This window comes from Phascolarctos cinereus, unplaced genomic scaffold (assembly GCF_003287225.1).
Source record: "Phascolarctos cinereus isolate Bilbo 61053 unplaced genomic scaffold, phaCin_HiC Scaffold_8;HRSCAF=390, whole genome shotgun sequence".
In the NCBI taxonomy this organism is placed as follows: domain Eukaryota; kingdom Metazoa; phylum Chordata; class Mammalia; order Diprotodontia; family Phascolarctidae; genus Phascolarctos; species Phascolarctos cinereus.
The window spans coordinates 60,756,904-60,778,286 of NW_027556291.1; the positions used below are offsets into that span (position 1 = coordinate 60,756,904).

The 21,383-nt window shown below is 42.4% G+C and overlaps 1 protein-coding gene across 1 annotated transcript in view; it reads right to left on the reverse strand.

Annotated features, from left to right (window-relative positions):
* Positions 1 to 21,383, reverse strand: part of RBM41 (RNA binding motif protein 41) — a 35,393-nt gene that overhangs the window by 12,321 nt on the left and 1,689 nt on the right. The window contains exons 2-5 of the mRNA XM_020967238.2: positions 13,829 to 13,945; positions 13,386 to 13,578; positions 12,335 to 12,539; positions 4,360 to 4,769 (exon numbers count right to left, since the gene is read on the reverse strand). Of these exons, the coding sequence (XP_020822897.1) occupies positions 4,360 to 4,769; positions 12,335 to 12,539; positions 13,386 to 13,578; positions 13,829 to 13,945 (925 nt within the window). The remainder of the gene's footprint in view (positions 1 to 4,359; positions 4,770 to 12,334; positions 12,540 to 13,385; positions 13,579 to 13,828; positions 13,946 to 21,383) is intronic.

Consider the following 21,383-nt stretch of genomic DNA (forward strand, 5'->3'; position numbering starts at 1 on the left):
GCCCCGGCCTTGGAGTCAGGGGCACCTGAGCTCAAATCTGGCCTCAGACACTTGACACTTACTAGCTGTGTGACCCTGGGCAAGTCACTTAACCCCGACTGCCTCACCAAAAAGCAAAGAGAGAGAGAGAGAGAGAGTGAGAGACCGACCAACCTAGCCCTTTTGCAGCTCCAACTATGTAAAGATCCTCTATTGTACTTTATGGATGACTTAGGGGACTTTAAAACATTATTCGGACCAGAGTTTTTGCTCTATACACATGGCCTTGAAAACTGTAGCCTGTGTAAGATGCTACTCTAAAGTACCTAAAAGTATCTAAAGTACATGCCTGACCAGGTCACTCCCCTCACCAAGAATGGCTTCTTCCTTTTGCCTGTAGGATAAAATACAAGTTCTTCACTGGAGCATTTAAAATGCCCTTAACAACCTAGCTCTGCCCCATATTTCTACACTGATTCCACATTATTCCTAGTGCCCATAAATGTCCCTCATGCCTGGCATACTCTCTTCCTTTGTATGGGAAACTCAGCTCAAGTACCACTTTCTGCATGAGACCTGTCCTTCAACCTTTGCTTGTTAATGCTCTCCCCAACCTCCCCCAAATCACTCTAGATATTTTGTATTTGCTCATCTAGGTATGTATTGTTGTCACCCAATAAACTGTAAGCTCTCAGAGGGCAGGGAGCATTTCATTTTTGTCTTTGCATTCCCAGTGCTTGGCATGGAGCCTGACACAATGTAGGCAATTAAGAAATGCTTATTGTGGGGCAGCTAGGTGGTGCAGTGGATAGAGTCCCAGCCTTGGAGTCAGGAGGACCTGAGTTCAAATCTGACCTCAGACACTTGACACTTACTAGCTATGTGACCCTGGGCAAGTCACTTAACCCTATTGCCTAGCCGCCCCCCCCGCAAAAAAATGCTTATTGAATTGAACTTAATTCATACCTTTGCACAGGGAATACACTCCTTCCTCATCTCTGCTTCTTAGGATCCCTCCATCCCTTTCGAGGTTCAATGTAGGCGCCACCCTCCACCTTCCACAGAAAGTAAGCCTTCAGCTGCTCCCTACTCCCGCCCCATGGATACTCTGTTAATGGCCATTTCCTCATCTGTATATATGTTCTATCTCCCTAAGGACAAAATAAGTTCCTTAAGGGCAAACAACTATGTGTTTTGCTTTGCATTCCCAGAGCTTAGCACAATGCTCTGAGCACAGTCGATAATCAGTACATGTTTGCTGAAATGAACTGAAGGCTTTGGGGTAACTAAAAAATTGATTTCCAGCATAATGAAGGATTCTCATATAGATGATGGTGGCTCTCTATTTTTCACATAAACAAAAAATTCAACACGCTGCAGAACAAAGACCTTCCTGAAAGCAAGTATTGCTTCATGCTGTGGCAGGTTGTACTCTCTCAATCTGTACGTCTTTAAGAATAATGACAACAGCAAGTAAGCCCTTTACAAACATTACCTCATTTGATCCTCACAACGACCCTGTGAGGTAGGTGCTATTGCTACCCCCATTTTAAAGATAAGGAAACTGAGAGGTTAAGTGACTGGCCCAAGATCACACAGTAAGTGTCCAAGGCAGGATTCAAACTCAGGCCTTCCTCACTCCCAAGGTCAAGCGCTCTATGCACTAAGCCAGCTAGTTCCCTGCTGAAACCAGGAGTCACTTGTCTGAAATGATTTAAGTGTGGTCATCTCTTAAAGGAAAAATGTAATCCTGTGAATTAACTAAAGTCATTTCTGGAGGGGAACGAGCTTTCAAGTACTCAGTGTGAAACATCATTAAGTTAAAATAATTCTCTTGGGGTTTTTTTTTTTTGTTTTTGTTTTTTTAGGAAAGAGGAGTGAATAAAGCTGGACCAATGTTCTTACCCTCTAGGAAAGGTCCACATTGAGATTTACTTCTTTGATCTGTCCCAAACAAAGCCTTCAAGTCATAAGCAAGAATTAACGGCAAAAATATTTTAGAAATAAGTCACTGAAAAGATGTTGTGTTAATACGCCTCATGTCCAATGCTCCTCCTAGAATACCCAAGGATTGCCAGAATCACTGAGTTGTCCATATTTATGAAATTAGACCCCAAAAAGCACATGCTCTAGGGGCTTGAGGCACATTTGGGGGTGACGGGCTCAGTGAGAGCTTTCCATTCTACTTAGGTCATATGCTATTAATGCAAAACCGTACCATTGGCAGAGATGGAGACTAGATGATAATACAATGAAATGGACATGGAATTGGTTGAATTGGCAGGACCCAAAGAGTGCTCTCTCTACTCATTCATGTTTGTTTAATGTTAACTTTCAGAGAGATCTCTAAGGGAGTGCCCCAGAAATCTGTGGTTGGCCTTGTGCCTTTTAACCATGCCATGGATAAAGGCCTAAATGGCATGCTTATCAAATGTGCAGATGACACCAAGCTAGAAGGGCTAGCAAACACCAGGTGACACTCAGGATCCAACAAGGTATGGAAAGCTAGAACAAACAGGGAGCCAATAGAAGACATTTAAGAGGGAGAAATGAAAAGTCTTATACTTACATGGGTTCAAAAGATCAACTTCACAAGTACTAAATGAGGGAGACCTGGCTAGAAAGCAGGTCTCTTTAAAAAGAGACAATTATGTGATATGGTGGTCAAAAGGCTACCTTAACCTTAAGCTGAACAAAGAGACATACAACTGCCAGGAATAAGGAGGCGATAGTCTTAGAGTACTCTGCTCTGTCCCAGACCACATCTGGAGGGCACCACATTTTAGGAAGGACACTGACCGATGAGCTGGAATGCATCCAGAGGAGAGCAACCAGGACAGTAAAGGGCCATGAATTCACATCATTTGAATGGGAATGTTTATCCTGAAGAACAGATGACTTAGGAAGACCATGATGGCTTTAAGTATCTGAAGACCTGTCAGACAGAAAAGGGATTAGCCTTATTCTGCTTGGCCCCAGAGGACAGAATGAGGAATGAAGGGGAAAAGTTGCAAAAGGACAAATTTAGATCCAACGTTAGGAAAGATTTCTAAATGATAAGAGCTATCCAAAGGTAGACTGAGCTGTCTTACGAAGCAGTGAAATCCTTCCCCCACTGGATGTCTTTAATTAAGCAAGGCCTAGATGACCACCTATTGGACATGATAAAGACACCACTTTTTAGGTACAGGCTGGCATATCTAAGGTGTCTTTCAACTCTGAAATTCTGTGATTCTGTGAACCTCAGTTTCCTCATCTGTAAAATGGAAATAACACTTGTATTACCTTCACCTCACAGGGTTACTGTGAAGAAAATCTATGATATTGCATATACCTTAAAGCCCAATATAAATATGGATTAGTAACAGTATCCTCAACTTGGCCTCTCGGAATCTTTTGTCCTCCAAAGCACAATTCAAACAGCATCTCTTACACGAGGTCTTCCCTGATCCTCCCCCCCGCCCCCCCCCCCCCGCCCAGGCACTAATGCCTCCCCACTCCCCAACTACCTTGCGTTTATTTTGTGTGGACTCATGTGTGCACATGCTGTTTCCTCTAATAAAGAGTAAACTCCTTGGGGGCAGGAGATCATTCGCTTTTGTCTCTGCATCCCCAGCACCTAGTGAGGTGCCTGGAACATCGAAGGCTCTAATAAATGCTTGGTGGTTGACTGGCTGATGGCCTCGTTATCAGGTACTACTAGCAGCCTAAGTTATCAGCCACCTTGGATAGTAACAAAGCTGCCTAAAGAAGCAATCCTTCACTCTCCTCAGGAAGCTTCATTAAGGCCACACTGAAGAGATAAGGGCCATTGGGCAGCACCAGCCAGTAGCCAAGCAGCTGAGCAGCACATGGCTCTGTTAATATTGACTATGTCCACAACCATCCCAATGGCCACTAGATGGGATGGTTTCTAGTCAAAGTAACTCATTCACCTGGCACTTTAAAGCTAACTGCCTATCATGTGGCTGCCCTTGTCCCAGGAGACTGGCCATTATTATTTCCTAAGCTCAGGGCTTCTAAGGCAGAGTAAGATGGTGATTCTCATCAAGAGGGTTAGGCTTGAGAATGCCAAGGGTGGCCGAGTGAGGAGCAAGAATGAATGGTGAACCAGGCAGCCTAAGGCAGCCAGCCGGTCTGCAAAGGCTATTCATGGGGATGCGCAAGGGGGGAATTCATCCAGGACCAGGAGGTCCTGGCCAGGAGGCTAGAGCCCTCTTAGATAGATGAGTCTTTGACTCCTCAAGCTGAAGTGCAAACCCAGTTGCCATGATGATCTCATGACTCTGCCTTCCCATTACAAGGCCTAATCTACAGTCCTGTTTCAGTAGAGAAAAAAGGAAAGCAGCCTATGTGTGCCATGCTTGCTTTGGCCTATACCTTGTTCGGCTCTCCAGGACTGTATGAAGCAAACATAGGAATTTTGCGGATGTCCTCCTCTGACAGACGATTTCTCAGGATCTCATCTTCTGGGACAAACTCCACTAGTTCTGTCACCTTCTTGGGCCCCATAAGACATTGCTGGGACTCAGATTCAATAGCTTTCACCACATGAAGGCTAGGCCCCTCAGCCTGTGCTGCCTGGTTTCCCTGATCCTGAAGTACTGACAGGTTCTTAGCTGTGACACTAGTGTCCACTAATGCATCTGGGTCCAGTGAGGGGGAAGCAAAGGGTTCACCTCTCATAAGCTGAGCCTCTTCAGGGTGTGGTTTGGCCAGCATTTCTTGGTAAACAGTCTCCAGATTATTAATGGGGTCCTTCTCAGCCTCTAGTCTTTTATGGGATTCACCTGAATCAAGGCAAAGAGGAAGAAAAGTTATTCAAAATCCATTACAGCCCAAGACAAAAGTCAACCAATGAGCCCAGGCCCTGAGTCTCAGGAGATGTTCTGCTGAGGGGCAGCTCTTCAAAGCCTGTCATAACTGGCACTAGCAGACAATTAAGAAAATTGTTATGTGCATCATTTTGAAAACGTATTTGGTTATACCAATATCTCTGCTATACAAAACAGCTGCGTTAGGTATAAAGCAAAATTATTTATGGGTCTTTCCATATGGTGAGATTTCAGATTACGGAACTGAAAATAAACTCAGCCTAAAAGGGCCTAAAGAGTCAACCTTTCAGAAAATGTCAGGCAACAAGACTATTTCCTTTGGGAGTTACCCAAAGCAGGGGAGATCTTTCTTATCCCAGGTACTGGAGCCAGGTGGCTGGGCAGAGGACTTCCTGGCCCCAGGCAATGGACTGTTTTCCATATGGCAGCCTCTTAGATATGGCAGAACACCATCTTTTGCCCGCCGACTTTCATTTCCAAATGGCACATGCCATCCCACCATCCTTTTCAAAATGGAAGTCAGTGGGAAATTAAGGATAGATATGGGATGTCCCAAAAGTCTTAATGCAGTTGTAAATTCTGATAGCTTAAAACTGCATTAAGACTTTTGGGACACACCCTCCCTTCTCCTCCCACGTGCATGTGCATAGTTAAACGCATATGTGTAATAATAACAACTAACATTTATATATTGCTTTAAGGTTGGTGAAGCACTTTTTCCATATATCTTCTCATCTGGCAATACATATGTATATATTTACTTTATAGATGATTTGGCTAGAATAGATTTAGGTCAAGAGATATATGTGTGCAAATCCTATTTTTCCACTTATTTGAGATTATATAATTGGAAGTATGTTCCTCAAGAAAAAATGTTGGCCCCAAGATAATAGCAGCAATTAGCATTTAGCAATGCAGTTAAAATTAAAAACATTTCAAGAAATTTTCATTGAATTCTAATTTAAAATATTTGGAAGGCACATGCTTTAAAGGAATATTATGAACAATGAACCGTGTTGGAGAGTAGCATAAAAGATCCAACCAAAGCAATGAACGGATGACCCAAAAAGGAGGTGGGCTGGCATGGAGCAAAAGCTTGGCCCGCCAAATGGCTACACGAGTATCTACTCTATGTCAGGAGGACATGGGTGGGAATTGCTTGAGATGAGAAAGTGTAGATGTGCTGTAATCTAGACCAGTGGAAGAAGTACCTACCTTAATTAGATCATGGAGTCATTCAAGTATTGAAGAAATATTTAAAGGAAAAGTGACTATTTTCTCAAAAAACAATAATGGTTTACATACACAGAGTACTTTGGGGGCACAAAGCACTTTACTTATAGTATCTCATTTGATTTCTCCAATAACCTTATGAGTTTTGTAATACAGCTGTTTCATCATCCCCATTTTGTAGATGAAGAAATCGAGGCTCAGAGAGGTTAAATTTAATTTTTTTTAAGTTAAATTTAGTTAAAACTTAGTCCAAGTAGCGGGCAAAGCCAAGATCTGAACCCAAGTTTTCTCCCTCCGAGTCCAGTAAAATATAACTTTAAAATATTCTTTGTGTTTTGGCAAAAAGCTTACAGACAAAAGGAAAATAAGGACCAGCAACTTACTAGGCTAAAACTGTCCCACCTGGGATCTCAGGCGTCAGGCCTGGAGTCATCAAGACTGAAATTCAGGCAAAGACCTACGGCTAACCTGGCTGTTCCACCAATATGGCACTCCATCTGTCGGCTCCAGGCATTTTCTTTGGCTGTCCCCTATGCCTGGAATGCTCTCCCTCCTCTGATCTGACCTCCCCCCCCCCTCCGCTTCCTTTAAGTCCCAACTAAAACCCCACCTTCTACAGGGAGCTTTCCCCAACCCCTCTTCATTCCAGTGCCTTCCTTCTATTAATTATCTCCTATTTATCCTGTATAGAGCTTGTTTCATATGAGTTGTTTCCGTGTAGTCTTCCCCACTAGATTATAAACTCTTTGAGGGCAGGGACTGTCTTTTGCCTCGTCTTGTATCCCTAGCCCTTAGCACAGTGCCTGACACATAGTAGGTGCTTAATAAATGTTTATTGATTGATCTGTACCATAGACATCAGACTAAATGTCAAAATTATCACAGGCAAGGAATGGTCAGTCCACGGTGGATACATTGTCTAGGTATGTCTTATCTCCTGCCATCTTGGAATATAACTGATGAGCTGATGTCACATGTGATTTCAGGCCAGTCTCTAAGGACCCAAATGTTCCTGCCCTAGCTCTCCAGCTATATAGAGAGTCTATAAAGAGAGCACATGTACCAACACTGCCTTCCATCCTCACAAGGCTCTGGAAAGTAAAGACATAAATCAATTGGTATTTCCACAGTATAATGACTAGTAAATTTGTTACTCCTGATCCCCTAATCCCAGTGATTCATAATGACTGTCTCCTGAGAGGAAAAAACCACCACAAAAACCTTCCTAAGCTACCTCTTCCCATATTCCTGCCTTCATCCAGCAAGATGCCATAATTCTCCAATCCCTCTGGAAACCACACTTGGATCATAATAAATGACCCTCCACCTTGATCTCTCCTTTTCACACTTTATCCATCTTGCATTCATGGCAACTCTCCAGAAGACACTGCAAGGAATAATCAACTGAAAGTCAAGAAGACCTGGGTTCAAATCCTGCCTTTAACACTAACTAGCTGTGTAACCTGAGGAAAGTCACTTAAACTCTATGTGCCTCCATTTTCTCATCAGCAAAATGGGCATACTCCCAAGGATTGTTGTGAGGATCAAACGACATAAGGTAGATAAGGCACTCTGCAAACTTTAAAGCCCTACAGAAATGTGTGATCATCATCATCCTGGCCCTCCCCCCAGCCAGTGCTGGTTGTACCTTGGCTCATGGCCCCCCTGCAATAAGCCAGGAGAAGGCACTGATGTCCTCCCTGCTGCCACTATCAGACCCTACTATAACTCAGCTACTTTTTTCTCTTCAAGATTCACTCTGTTGACAGTATCCCATCCAGATCCTAGCTGCTATCATCTATCAGCCTCCAGCTCAGTCTCACTCTTTTTTCTGGGTAGTTCATAGTTTCTCCAACCCAATCCATGCCCTCTTTCCCTGGGGCCTTCAATATACATATGGGTGTATCAACTCAGTGGGCTTCCAAATTCAACAACCTTCTCAACGACTCCCAGGACCTACAGTTTCACTCGACCCCAACAAAGGGATAGTAGTACCTTACGTCTCATCATCCCCCCCCCAACTCTGCTACCTGCAGGATTTCAAATTCTCAAATTCTTCTTTCTGATCACAATCTCTTGTTCTCCCATCTTTCCCTCTGCCTAAACCTCTATTTCATCCTCACCATAACATCTAGCTACTGCATCCCTCACCATTTTCCTAGTCCGTCACCCCAGCTGCATCCTCATTATCTTCACTTCATAGTTTCCACCTCACGGTCAACCCATTCAGCTACACACTGTTCTTCACTCTGGATTCTCACACCCCGATCCCACTGCCATTCACTCCTTGACGGTCCTTGACCTTGGATCACTCTCTACCACCTGCCTCTTTCACTCATACTCCTAAGCTGCTGAATGAAATTGAAGTCAACCCACTGGTTGACTGAGTCCATTACAAACTCACATTAGTGAATTTCAAATGGACCTTCACTGCCACACAGCAACGCTTGTTCTTCCTAGATACTCTATCCCATTCCCTTAAGGAGCTGTTCCTCCTTTGGCCCAAATACCTTCCCCTTAGCCCCCTTACTCTCAATAAATGTCTCAACCTCCTATTTGCTGAGAAAATAAAGGTCATCAATGGTGAACTCCCTCAATTCCCTACTCAACACATCAAAACCCCCTCCATATCTTCAACCCATCCTCTCTTTAGTCTCAAAAGAAGTGGCCTTTCTCCTTGCCAAAGCCAACTGTTTTAAACGTGCCCTCAAGCACATCCCCTCCTATCTCTTCCAGAAGCCTGGCCCATCATTCATTCCCTCTCTCCTTCAACTGTAAGCTCTCCCTAGTTGTAAGCTACAAACATGGCGGGTATAAAATTCCTTCAGCTGACCCTGCCAACCCTTCAAGCTACTGTCCTCTCTCCCCTTTCACAACCAAACTTTTTTTTTTTTTGGCTAGGCAATGGGGTTAACAGCTAGTAAGTGTTATATGTCTCAGGCTGGATTTGAACTCAGGTCCTCCTGAATCCAGGGCCAATGCTCTACCCACTGCACCACCTAGCTGCCCCCACAACCAAACTCTTGCAAACAACTTTCTCCCCTCACTTCCTCACCACCCATTTGCGAATCCCTTGCCATCTGGCTTCTGACTCCACCACTGAGCTGAATGTCTAAAATGGCCAATAGTCCTTAGCTGCTAAATCCAAGGGCCCTGTCTCAGTCCTTTTCCTCCTGGATTTCTCAGCAGTTTTGAATGCTGTAAGCAGTAGCGGTATGTAGCAGAAAGAGTGCTGGCCTTGGGAGGCAGAACTACCTAGGCTCAAAGCCCACCTTTGATGCTTACTAGATGCGTGGCCATGAGCAAAGGTATTTACCATTCCTGAGCCTTAGCTTCCTCCTCTCTAAAAGGCAGGGTTTGGAATAGAAGGCCTCTAAGTTCTCTTCCAACTCTGTATCCTGTGACTAGGCTAGTTTGGACTCTGAGCCTCAGTTTTTTCATCTGCAAAACAGGAACAATGCCATCTGCAGTACTTACCTTGCAGGTTGTCACGAGGATCAAATGAAACATGGCAGGTAGAACAACCTTCAAATATCCTTGAACTTGAGCTGCTCTATCCTGGTTCTCCTCCTGTCTGACTAACTGCTCCTCCCACTGTATTTCACTGCCTAGCCATCCATGGCTTGCTCCTTTGCTCCGAGTGATGCTTCCCCCTCCCCCACAGCTCATCCCTGCCCAGGATGGGGTAGGGGGAGGGTGCCTTTGAGTTGTTCATGGAACAAGGGCCTTACACTCCCAGCTCTTTATTGATATGGCCCTCCAGGTCAACAGGAATCATCAATCTGCAGTGCAGGGTGAACCTCGGCTGGTCAACCCTCCAGTGAGCTACTCTCACTGCTGAAGCGCCTTTGGGTTGCCCCCTACAATAAGCTTTGTGCCATTTGCTCCTATCCTGCAGTCACTTACTCCATCTCTAAATTCAAAGCAGAGCACTGCCTGGCTTGTCTGTCAGGCTATTGCAGGCAAACTGAGGCTTGACAAGGAAAAACCGCCTTTGAGCTATCCCAGAGAGTAATGGGCGCCTCCTCATGGGAGCTCTTCAAACAAAGGCATTTTTGTTTAGCTGTTCATTGGCCTAGATCAGGGATTCTTAAACTCTTCGGTGTCATGAGATATTGTCTGTAAAGAGCTTAGCACAGTGCCTGGCACATAATAGGCACTTAATAAATGCTTATTCCCTTTCCTTCCCCCCCCATAGTAGGCTGGCAAGGCCTATCAACTCCTCTGCATAATAATGAAATTTCAGTTAGACATTAGTGAAAAGAAAGATGTAATTCATTCCCGTCCAAGTTCACAGACTGCCTCCCCCAAATCTATCCACAAACATGTTGGGAGTTCATGAACCCCAGGTTGAGAAGCCAAGACCTGGATGGTCCCTTCCAACTCTCAGATTTTACTTAATCAGGAAATAGGGCACTGCTCGGTTCCAAGTTCTGTCCCAACACGAATTGTCAAAAACTAGTTTCCTTGCCTAACTGCCTCAATTTATCTCATCTGTTCAATAAGATCCTGACACTTACCCTCTATCTTCCACATCATGGTGGCCACGGAGACTTAAAAAATGGATCCCCAAAGCCTGAGAACAGCTTAGGGTGCACCTTCCTCATTAATCAGCTGGGCTCCTACACAGGTTGCTACTGGCCTATTGCTCTTTTCACTGCCCAAGGAAGGATTTCCACCTATGGCTTCTATTCCCTCTTTACTCTCTTGAAATCTGGCTTCTATCCTCACTACTCTAACCAAATTGCACCCCTAAAAGTGACAACCCTCCTGTCCTGTTCTTTCTGCCTTCAAAATGGTCCTTGAATCTGTCCCTTCATAACCCTCTCAACCTACACACAATCCTTCAATGGCTCCACACCAATAAAATAAAATTTAAAATTCAATCTCTTTAACAGGGCATTCGATTGCCTTCACAGTTGGGTCCCTACCCATCTCTCTAACTTGATTTCCTATTATTCCTCTGCTGGGGGTACTTACCCTGGGGTACACAACTTGAGTTTTTAAAAAAACATTTTGATAAAATTGATTTCCTTTATAATCCTATGCCTTTTATTTGACGGATTTAAAAATGTTATTCAGAGAAGGAATTAATAGGCTGGCCCATGACACATACACAAAGGGTTAAGAATCTCTGGTTGATACAAACCCTGTACTCCAGCTCAACTAGTCTATTCATTGGGTTCCTCTGGCCTTTGCTTCCAGCATTATCCTTGCTTGGGAATGCTCTCCTGTTATTTTCTGGTTTTCCAACTCCTAGTTTTCCTTTATTGTTGTTCAGCTGTTTTTCATCCATGGGTGACTCTTCCTTGACCAAGATACTAGAGTGGTTTGCCATTTCCTTTTCCAGATCATTTTACAGATGAGGAAACTGAGGCAAACAGGGTACAGTGACTTGCCCAGGGTCACAGAGCTAGTAAGCGTCTGAGGCCAGATTTGAACTTATGAAGATGAGTCTTCCTGATTCCAGGCCCAGTGCTCTACCCACTGCAGCGCCACCTAGCTGCCCACTTTTCCTTTAAGGGTCCTCTCTAAAATCTTGCCTCTTGTGTGAATCCTTCCCCACCCGCCTCAGTCCTGAGTGATCAGTCATTTCTCTGAACTCCTAGGGCACTGATTCTCTGTACAATTACATTTAACATGCCACCATGTACTGAGATACATGTGTTTGCGTGTGTGTGAGTGGGTATATGTGTATTTATTTGTGTGTGGTGTTATCACCCCCAAAAGACTCTAAGAACCTCCAAGGCAAGGCCATGTCTTATTACTTGAGCCCCCAGAGCCCAGCACAGTGCCTTACGTGTGGTGGGCACTCAATAAAAGTTTGCTGATGGTCACAATGATGAATAGGAAAGTGCTACTGTGACATTGGGCTGGGAGATGGCGATCTACGAGTTGTCTGTGTTAAAAGTGATAGCTGGAAACCCAGCTCCCACCTCTGATGCCAGGTGGGTACCCTGGCAAACAGGCAACTGTGTTTTTCATGTTCTAGTCAACCCAATTAAGATTAATTTTATAATGTGTACAAAATACAACTACCACTTACTAGCTGTGTGACCTTGGCAAGTCACTTAATCCTGATTGCCTCCAAAAAACAAAGAAATGAAATACAACTATCTCTTAGGAGAGCTGTGGATGGAAATCCAAAGAGGTTTTGTTCACAATAGGCTGCATCAGACCACTGGCATCTCACACCCCTTCCTTCACTGCTGTTACCCTGACCCTCACTAACGTTCTGATCATTTTCTCAGGAGAAGTCCATATCAAAATCAGTGGGGCCTACATACCTTGGTAATAGAGAGCCCTCAGGAAGGAATGGCGATCATTCCCCTGAAACAAAGCCTTTTCTATTTCCATCTCTCGCCGGCTCAGTTGTTTACTCCCCGCAAACCTCTGTGGCAAGGCCAGAATGCGCTTATGCTCTGAGATCTTCTCTTCAATATCTCGAAGACGCTCCTGTGTTGCTTCAGGGGCTGCTCCCAGCCCTGTACCCTAAAACCAGAGAGAAGGGATTGCAGACAGTGAAGATGACAGCAAGTCATGATGGGATACATAAGAATTAAGTAGCATATCAGGGGTAGTAGAAGGAATTTTTGTTTGCTGTTCAGTCATTTTGGTCACATCTGACTTTTCGTGACCCTATTTGGATTTTCTTGGCAAAGATATTGGAGTGGTTTGCCATTTCCTTGTCCAACTCATTTTACAGATAAGGAGTTGAGGCAAACAGGGTGAAGTGACTTGCCCAGGGTCACACAGCTAGTGTCTGAGGCTGGATTTGAACTCAGGTCTTCCTGACTCCAGGTCCAGCACTCTATCCACTGCACCACCTAGCTGCCCCTATCCATATTTTACAGATGAGGAAACTGAGGCAAATAGGGTTAAGTGACTTACCCAGAGTCACACAACTAGTGAGTGAGACCAGATTTTAACTCAGGATGAGTCTTTCTGACTTCAGGCCTAACACTCTATCCACTGCTCCACCTAGCTGCCCAAAGAAGGAAGGAAGGAATTTTATCCAAGCTAACTATGGAATTCCTTTATTTCCTTCTTACCAATGTCTCTGGCCTAGAAATGCATGAAGAGTCAGACTTAAGGATGTGTCTCTTGAAGGCTCAAAAATGTGAAGATTCTAAATGTCAAATGGAAAATTCTCTCTCTCCTTAATCTCTAGAAAAATGTGCCTCTTAGAAAAGTAAACTGTATGTAACAGGTGTTGGCAGTTGCACACATAATCCTCTTTTTTCTGTTTTATTACATACGTGGAAATTCCCGTTTTATTTATTTAGTGTTTGTTGAGTTCAAAATTAAAATAAACTTAGAAAAATACAACCCACTGACCCTCTCGGATGAAGCTCGGTTCTTCCACAGCACAATCTCTCTATCGTTAAGCCCCAAGTCCCTCAGAGATGCGATTTCCTGATCACTCTTCTGTAGCGCTTGAAACTGGGACAAGCTCAAAGCCCCAGCTGCCTCCTCCCCAAAGGGCTTATACACTGCAGCAGGGGCAAAGCACTGCTTCTTGGAAACACACCTGCCAAACAATTAACAAGAATCATGACTTATTAAAGCACAAAAAAAACCCAGGGTGCTAGGTAGACATCATGATGTGAGCAGGACCAACCACTTCAGCTCGATCTCACAGCCTATTTCTAGGCCGAGACTGCAGAGCAGTGGGTTGAGGCCCCAGGAATCACCACCTTACCCAGCGCTAACGAAACTAGAGAGAAGTCTGTCCGGGACCACCTCAGCTCTTCCACATCGTTTGTAAATTCAACACTTACTCCTCAACAGAAACAGAAGTATCAAGCTGATGGTGAAGGAGGCTCCTCAGCTGCCTCTCTCCTTCTGTTTCCAAGTCCTCCAGAATAAGGTCATCACTGGAAAGGCTGCTGTTTATCCTGGAGTGGAAAGAACAGAATAATACAGAAAGGAAATGAGGCAGTGTATCTGAGCATTGTTCTCTTCTTCAATCTGTTGCTTTAAAGGGCCTGTCTGGTCCTAGACCCTTTGCTATCCATTTTATCATATAGATGGGGACATTCAGGGTGGGATAACTGTAGACCCACTGCATTTTATCAATCTCTCCAGCCATGGTGAGGTTAGAAAGTTGTCTAAGACATAGCCTGGTCCCTGCTGCCAAGCTCTAAGGAGCTCACACTCTAGGTTGGTAAGACAGGATTTACAAATGAGAAGATAATGAACTACAATTAACTACATAGGACAGCATATGATACAGACAGTAAGTGCTATAAGAAATCAGAGGAGGGGGAGAACGCTTTGGGCTGAGGTTATCAGGGGAGACTTCCCAGAAGAAATGAGTTTTGATATGATGATGGTAATCAAAGATAAAGGATAAGACATGCTATATAGGGAGAGCAGCAGTATTAAAAGGCAAAGAAGTGGGAATTTTCAGGGAGTGTTTGCAACGAATTGATCAGTCTGGGCAGAGTATATGTGTAACAAGAGTTGTAGGTGATAAGGTTGGAGAGCTTGGTTGTTGGAAGATTTGGGAGGGCATCACAGGCCAGACTAAGAAGCTTGAACTTTCACTCATTTGTGCAAAAAACATTAGCAAACAAAGGGTTAAATGGATCTTTCCAATAAGATCAGGGAAAAAGCAAGGATGGCCATCATGACCACTACTATCTGATACAGTGCTAGAAATGCTAGCTGTAGTGATAAGATAAGAAAAATAAATTGAGAGACTAAGCATAGGCAGACAGGATGCAGAATTATTGCTTTTTGCAGAGAATATGATAGTTTATTTAGGGAATCCTAGAGAGTCGACTAAAAAATTAACGGAACCAATAACTTTGGCAAAAGTGCTAAATATAAAATAAATCCACATATATCCATCAGCATTTCTGTATATTACCAACAAAACTAGCAGGAAAAAGCCAGAAAGAAATTCCATTTATACTTGGCAGTCTAACTGCCAAAATATACACAGGAATTATATGAAATTTTTTTTAAAAACACTCTTTACATCAGTAAAGACAGACCTAAATAACTGGAGAAATATTAATTGCTCATAGGTAGGCAGGCAAGACGGAGAATCAATCAGTCTTTGGAATGAGGGTAAAGAAGAATCACCAAGGCACTACCAAAAGCATGCACAAGAGTCCCCTGTATCTAACACTCCATCTCAACCCAAATATCTAAATAGCCTCCAACCTGGTGTTGCTAGCTCCAGCTTCTCCAGTGTCCCATCTTCCACCCATTTGTCAAACTGGCATTCCTAAAGCATAGATCTGACCACATTATTCCTCTGCCTTAAGCGCTTCTGCATCAAGGATGTAACACACATTCCTTTTCTGTTGGGAATTTAAAAGCCTCCTCAATTTGGTGCTAACTGATCTTTCCAGATTGATTTCACATTATTCCCCCTAATTCTATATTCTAGACAAAATGGTTTAACTGTGTTTCTCCTAGAGTCTGACAATGACACTTCATCTCTCACTTGCAGGTCTTTATACAGGCTGTCTCCCATACCAGGAATGCTCTCTCTCCTCATGTTCTCCTCTTGAATACCTCAAGGCATCTCCTTCAAGAGACACATGCCTCACTTCTCCCATCACTATTAATTTATTTGATATATAGCTTCAATTTACTTACCTATGAACAAATTCTATTCCAGCAGAAGACTGTAAACTCTTTGAGGGCAGGGAGTGAGCCTTTCCCAAACTTCAATTATACATATCCCCCTGGATACCTGCTCCTTCTCATGTACTTCTGGTAGATTATCATCCATATCCCACCTGCTATGTGTGAATGTAGTGCAGCTCAGTGGCGCAGTGGACAGAGCACTGGGCTTGGAATCAGGGACATTCATCTCCATGGGTTCAAATCTGGCCTCTGATACTTACTAGCTATGTGACCCTGGGCAAGTCATTTAACCCGGCCTGCCTCAGTTCTTCATCTATAAAATGAGCTGGAGAAGGAAATGGCAAACTTTCTTTGCCAAGAAAACCCCAAATGGGCCCACAAAGTCATACACAACTGAAAAACGACGGAACAACTGTGTGAATATCCCCAAACCCTCTCTATTCTTTCTACACTCTCCCTTGAAGAACTCATCAGTTCCTATCAGTTCAATGATAATATCTATGCAGATGACTCCCAGATCCATATACCCAGCCCTAATCTTTCTCCTAAGTTCCAGTCCCACAGGACAGATAGGCCTATTGGACATCTCCAAATGGATGTCCTGTAGACATCTCAAATTCATCATATCTTAGGCAACTAGGCACAACTCCAAATTTCCCCATTTCTGCTGAGAGTATCATCATTCTAATTAGTCAGATCTGGAGTCTTGAAGACCATCTTTGAGTCTCCCCTTTTCCAAACACCCCCCCCGCCCCCCGCCAGCCAACAACCGTCATTTCAACACTGGCAACATGGTGATAGCCCATCTACCCCCTTTCTCTCTGTTCACATGGTCATCACCCCAGTTCAGGCTCTCATCATCTCTCCCCTAAACTACTGCAAAGGCCTCTTAATTGGCCATCCAGTTAGTCTAACCCCTCTCGATTACTGAGGATAATCTGTGTAACACAGGTTTCAACTGCTCTTTAAATATTCGATGGAATTTACCTGTAAATTTATAGAGCAATTTCAGTTGTGTAAAATGCTCCACATTATTACCTCATTTGTCTCAACTCTCACAACTCTGTAAAGAAGGTACACTTCATAGATGAGGAAACTATGCACAGAACAGGTAAGTGTCTTGCCAAGGGACACCCAGTATCTGAAGGAAGATTCAAACTCCCATTTTCTGACTCTAGGCCCAGCTCACTATCCACTACAGGAGTCATCAAAACTGGCTGGTATTGGTGAAAAAATAGAGAAATAGATAACTGAAAAAACTAGATAAGGGAGAATTAAACAATGGAACTCGGTATTCAATAAACCAGAAAATGTAAATTGCACAGAACAGAATTCCCTATTTATAAAAAACTGTTGGGAAAACTGGAAAGCAGTCTGATGGTAAATTAGGCTTAGACCAATATCTCATGCCATATTCCACAATAAATTCAAAATAGATACTTGACCTTAATATTAAAGATCATACTGTAAAAAATTAGACAAGCAGATCATTTACCTTTCACAGCTACAGGTAGGAGATGTATTCTTAACCAAATATGGGAGAGAGGCAATTACAACATAAAATGAATAATTTTGATTAAATGAAACTGAAAAGTTTCTGCAAGAAAAAATTAATGCACCAAGATAAGAAAGGAAGTGATCAAAAAGGGAGAAAAAAACCCTTTGTACCAAATTATACTGATAAGGCTCTGGCATCCAACATATATAAAAAATTAAGATATGAGATCAAAAGCCATTCCCTAATAGATAAGTGATCCAAGGATATAAACAATTCTCAAGAAAATTGTAAACAACTAACAACTATATATATATATATATAAAAGAATGCTCCAAATCACCAACGATAATAAAAGAAATGTAAATCAAAGCAACTTTGAGGTTTTACTTCATACCCAGAAAACTGGCAAAGATGATAAAAGATGGCAATAGTCAATGTTGGAGGGATTATGGGAAGACTGGCACACTAGTGCATTGTTGGTGGAGCTGTGAATCAGTACAACCATTTTGGAAAGCAATATGGAATTATGCAAACAAAGTGACTAAAATGTCCATACCTTTTAAGCCAGAGATTCCATTACTAGGCATATACCCCAAGGAGGCCAGGCATAAGAAGAAGGCCCCCATATATACAAAATATTTATAGTATCACTTTTTATGAGAACAAAGAATTGAAAACAAAGTAAATGTACCCACTAATTGGGGAACAGCTAAACAAACTGTGGTACACGAATGTAATGGAATAGTACTGTGCTATAAGAAACAATCAATATGCTGAATACAGAGAAGCATGGAAAGATTTACACAAACTGATGCAGAATGAAGTAAGCAGAGCCAAGAAAACAATATACAGAATGATTACAATAATGTAAATGGAAAGAACCACAAAAAAAAAAATCAAAAGCAAATGTTACTAAATGACAAAGAACAAGTACGGCTCAAAAGAAGAGATGTCTTTTGTACCCTCTTTGCAGAGGAGGTTGGGTGCGTCTACCATCATGGTACATTGCACACATTTTTAGACTTTTTTGATGCACTGATCAGTTTTGCTGATTTTTTCCTCTTCTTTTTTTTTTCTTTTAAAAATGTTATTTGTTAGGTGGCATGGCTCTCTGGAAGGTGTAAGAAGGAGGGGCACTGGTGGAAATTTTGGTGACACAAAAAAGATATTAATAAAAATTTATATTTTAAACAAGAATTTATTTCTATGTCTAGATCAGGGTTTTGCACACACACCCCCTTTGGTAGTTCCTTTATGGTGTGTTCAATTTCCCTTTCTGAGACTGGGTTGTTTACAATCTCTATTTCCTGTTTTATTAATTTGGGATTTTACATTTTTGTAAGTAATCAACCATTTCCTTTAAATTATGTTTTGCTAGCATATATGTAATAGCTTCTCAACAGGTCTCCTCATCTTCAGTCTCACCCCTTCTCTAACTCATGCTACACCAGCTGTCAAATTATTCTTCCTAATGTACAACTTTGATTATGTTTTCATACTGCTCAAAAACATTATCTATGAAATTAAATCCAAATTCCTTAGCCTGGCATTCAAGGCCCTCCGTGTTCTAGCCTCAGTCCAACTTTCCAGCCTAATCTCCAGTTATTCTCCTTACCCTGTTCTCTAGACCTGTGAGCCTCCTAATATGTCCAGCGCTTCCCAATCTCCACATCTTTGGTGGTCTAGTGGTCCCCTCCACCTACACTGAGTGTCTCTCTCCTCTACCTGCTGAAATTGTACCCAATCTTTAAAGGTCCAGCTAAACTGCTATTTCATGAACACTTTCCCTGATTCTTTTAACCAAAGGTGATCTCTCCCTCCACAAAACCCCAATATCACTGTATACCTGTCCTGTGACATCTGCCATATTCTGCAGTCTGTAATAGTTATCTGTATATGGATCTCAACCCCTCTATTAACTCCTTGAAGGTAAGAACTGTGTCTTATTCCTCCTCTCCCATCCCTATCTCTACCACTCCCCTTGCCTCCTCTCTTGGGACCAGTACAGAGATTGACGCATGATGAATAGTTTCATTCGATATCTATATATCTACATCCATCTACACAGATATTCAATAGCTATGAAATAGCTGTTGAATGAATACTCTAAATTTACTACATGGGGAAAGCCAAATGCAGCCCTTTAACAAGCAAGGGAATTGGAAAAACTATTATGTCATAAATGTAATTAATAAAAGCTTATGACCCAAAGTATATCACAAATTGGTATAAGGTCAAGACACAGACTTCATTAAATAAATGGTTAAAGGAGATTTAGAAAATATAACCAGTAATTCATCACATAGAAAAGCTGTGCAGGTTTGCTGACAATGAAAGAAATGCACATTAATTGCTTATTAAAATCGTAAAAATCCATGCATTTATTCAACAAGCACTTATCAGGAGCCTGGTATGCATAAAATATGGAAGCAAACATTGCTGGTGGCACTGTAAAATTGGTGCAGTCTTCTTAAGAGAACATTCTGGCAAACTGTAAGCAGAGCTAGAACACCATTCAGACCATCTGACTGAGTAATTTCTCTTTAAGGGATGTGTTGCAAAGAAAATAACTAAAAAAAAAATGTGGAAAGAGGTCCATGGTAGCATTATCTATACAAATGAAGACCTGGAAACAACCCAAACACCCCACTCTAGAGGAACAATCAAGACAATTCTGCTATAAGAACGAAAAGGGACTCAAGACCACGGTGATGCATAAAGATGTGTGTACAGAAAAGCGTTAAGTGAAAAAAAGAAAACACAGGCTAGATTACACTATTAAACTGAGTACATTCATTACAACTATGTTACAGGTACAGTAAGATTGGAAGAGAATTTGGAAAGATAAAAAGAGTTTAACATGGATGAGGATTTTCCTTAAATTCATTTTTTTTTAAAAAAACCAACATAACCAGCAAAACAAAATCATCATCAATCCTTTACTAGTCGGGTTATAGGAAAGCCAGGGAAAAATATTTTCCATAAGCAAGCAAAATTACTAAAACTTTTCAGGGATTTGGGCTTATATCTCAAATATGTTAAATAATCCCTAAAGAAAGACTTTGGTTTTAAAATTTTATGCAACATTTCAATTTCATTTCTAAAAATCTCATTTAACTTTAAATGACTTTAAGTTAGAGAAGTAGTAAGACAGTACATATTAACTCAAATTTCTTTTTAGATACCTCAGTTCGAAAATTTCTCTAAAGACCAAGATCTTTCCCTCCTCCTCAGGCACACAAAGGGACACAAAGAGTCACACCCTTGATCTCACCATCACCCACAAGGGTCCACTCCCATCGTTAAGAAGAGTGAAATTCCTTCGGACCATAACCTCCTCTCATTTCCTGTCTCCCTAGGCTTCATTCCCCTAGTGCCCCTGCCCCTTGGTGCTGGGCTAGGCCATCACTCCAGCTCTGGCTTCAAAAGTTCAACTTTACCCCAGCCTCTATTCTTGAATTCCTTGCCCACCTGGCCTATAGCCCCTCATACTTTGGCCAAGGCCTACCTTGGATTGTCCCTACCCAGCATCCACTTCTGAGGTCCCTTCTAGCTCTACAACTATGTTCCTATGTGTGATCTTGGGCAAGTCACTTCTCTCCCCTGGGCCTCAGTTTCCTCCTTTGTAAAATAAGGTTAGGCTAGACGGCTTCTGAGGTCCCATCTGGCTCTAGTGCCTTGAAGGCAATCTCCTAGCACTGTTATTGGCACATGGGAAACAATCTGATATAACATTTATTAAGCACTTACTACAGCCAAGCACTGTGTCGACATGCTGTCAATCCTACTAATAATTAGTAATACTGAACAAAAGCCAGTCTCCAATGTTTTTTGTCTTTCTATCACCAGCGATTAGCACAGTGCTTGGCACACAGTAGGCACTTAAATGCTTGTTGCCAGATTGACTCGGAAGGATACGGGGGAAAAAACAGTCCTCAAAAGGAAAACCTATTAACAAACCTTATATGAAAGAATGCTCCAAATCCCTAATAATAAGAGAAATGCAAAATAACCCGAGGATTCACCTCACACCCAGCAAATTGGCAACGACAAAAGATTGGAATAGTCAAAAGTGAGAGGGGTGGTGGAAAGAGAGGCACCCTAAAGCACTGTCAATGGAGCTGGGAATTAGTATAACTATCCCGAAAAGCAACGTGGAATTATGCAAATTAAGTAACTAAAATGCCCCTACCCTTTGACCCAAAGATTCTACTGCTAGACATAGATCCCCA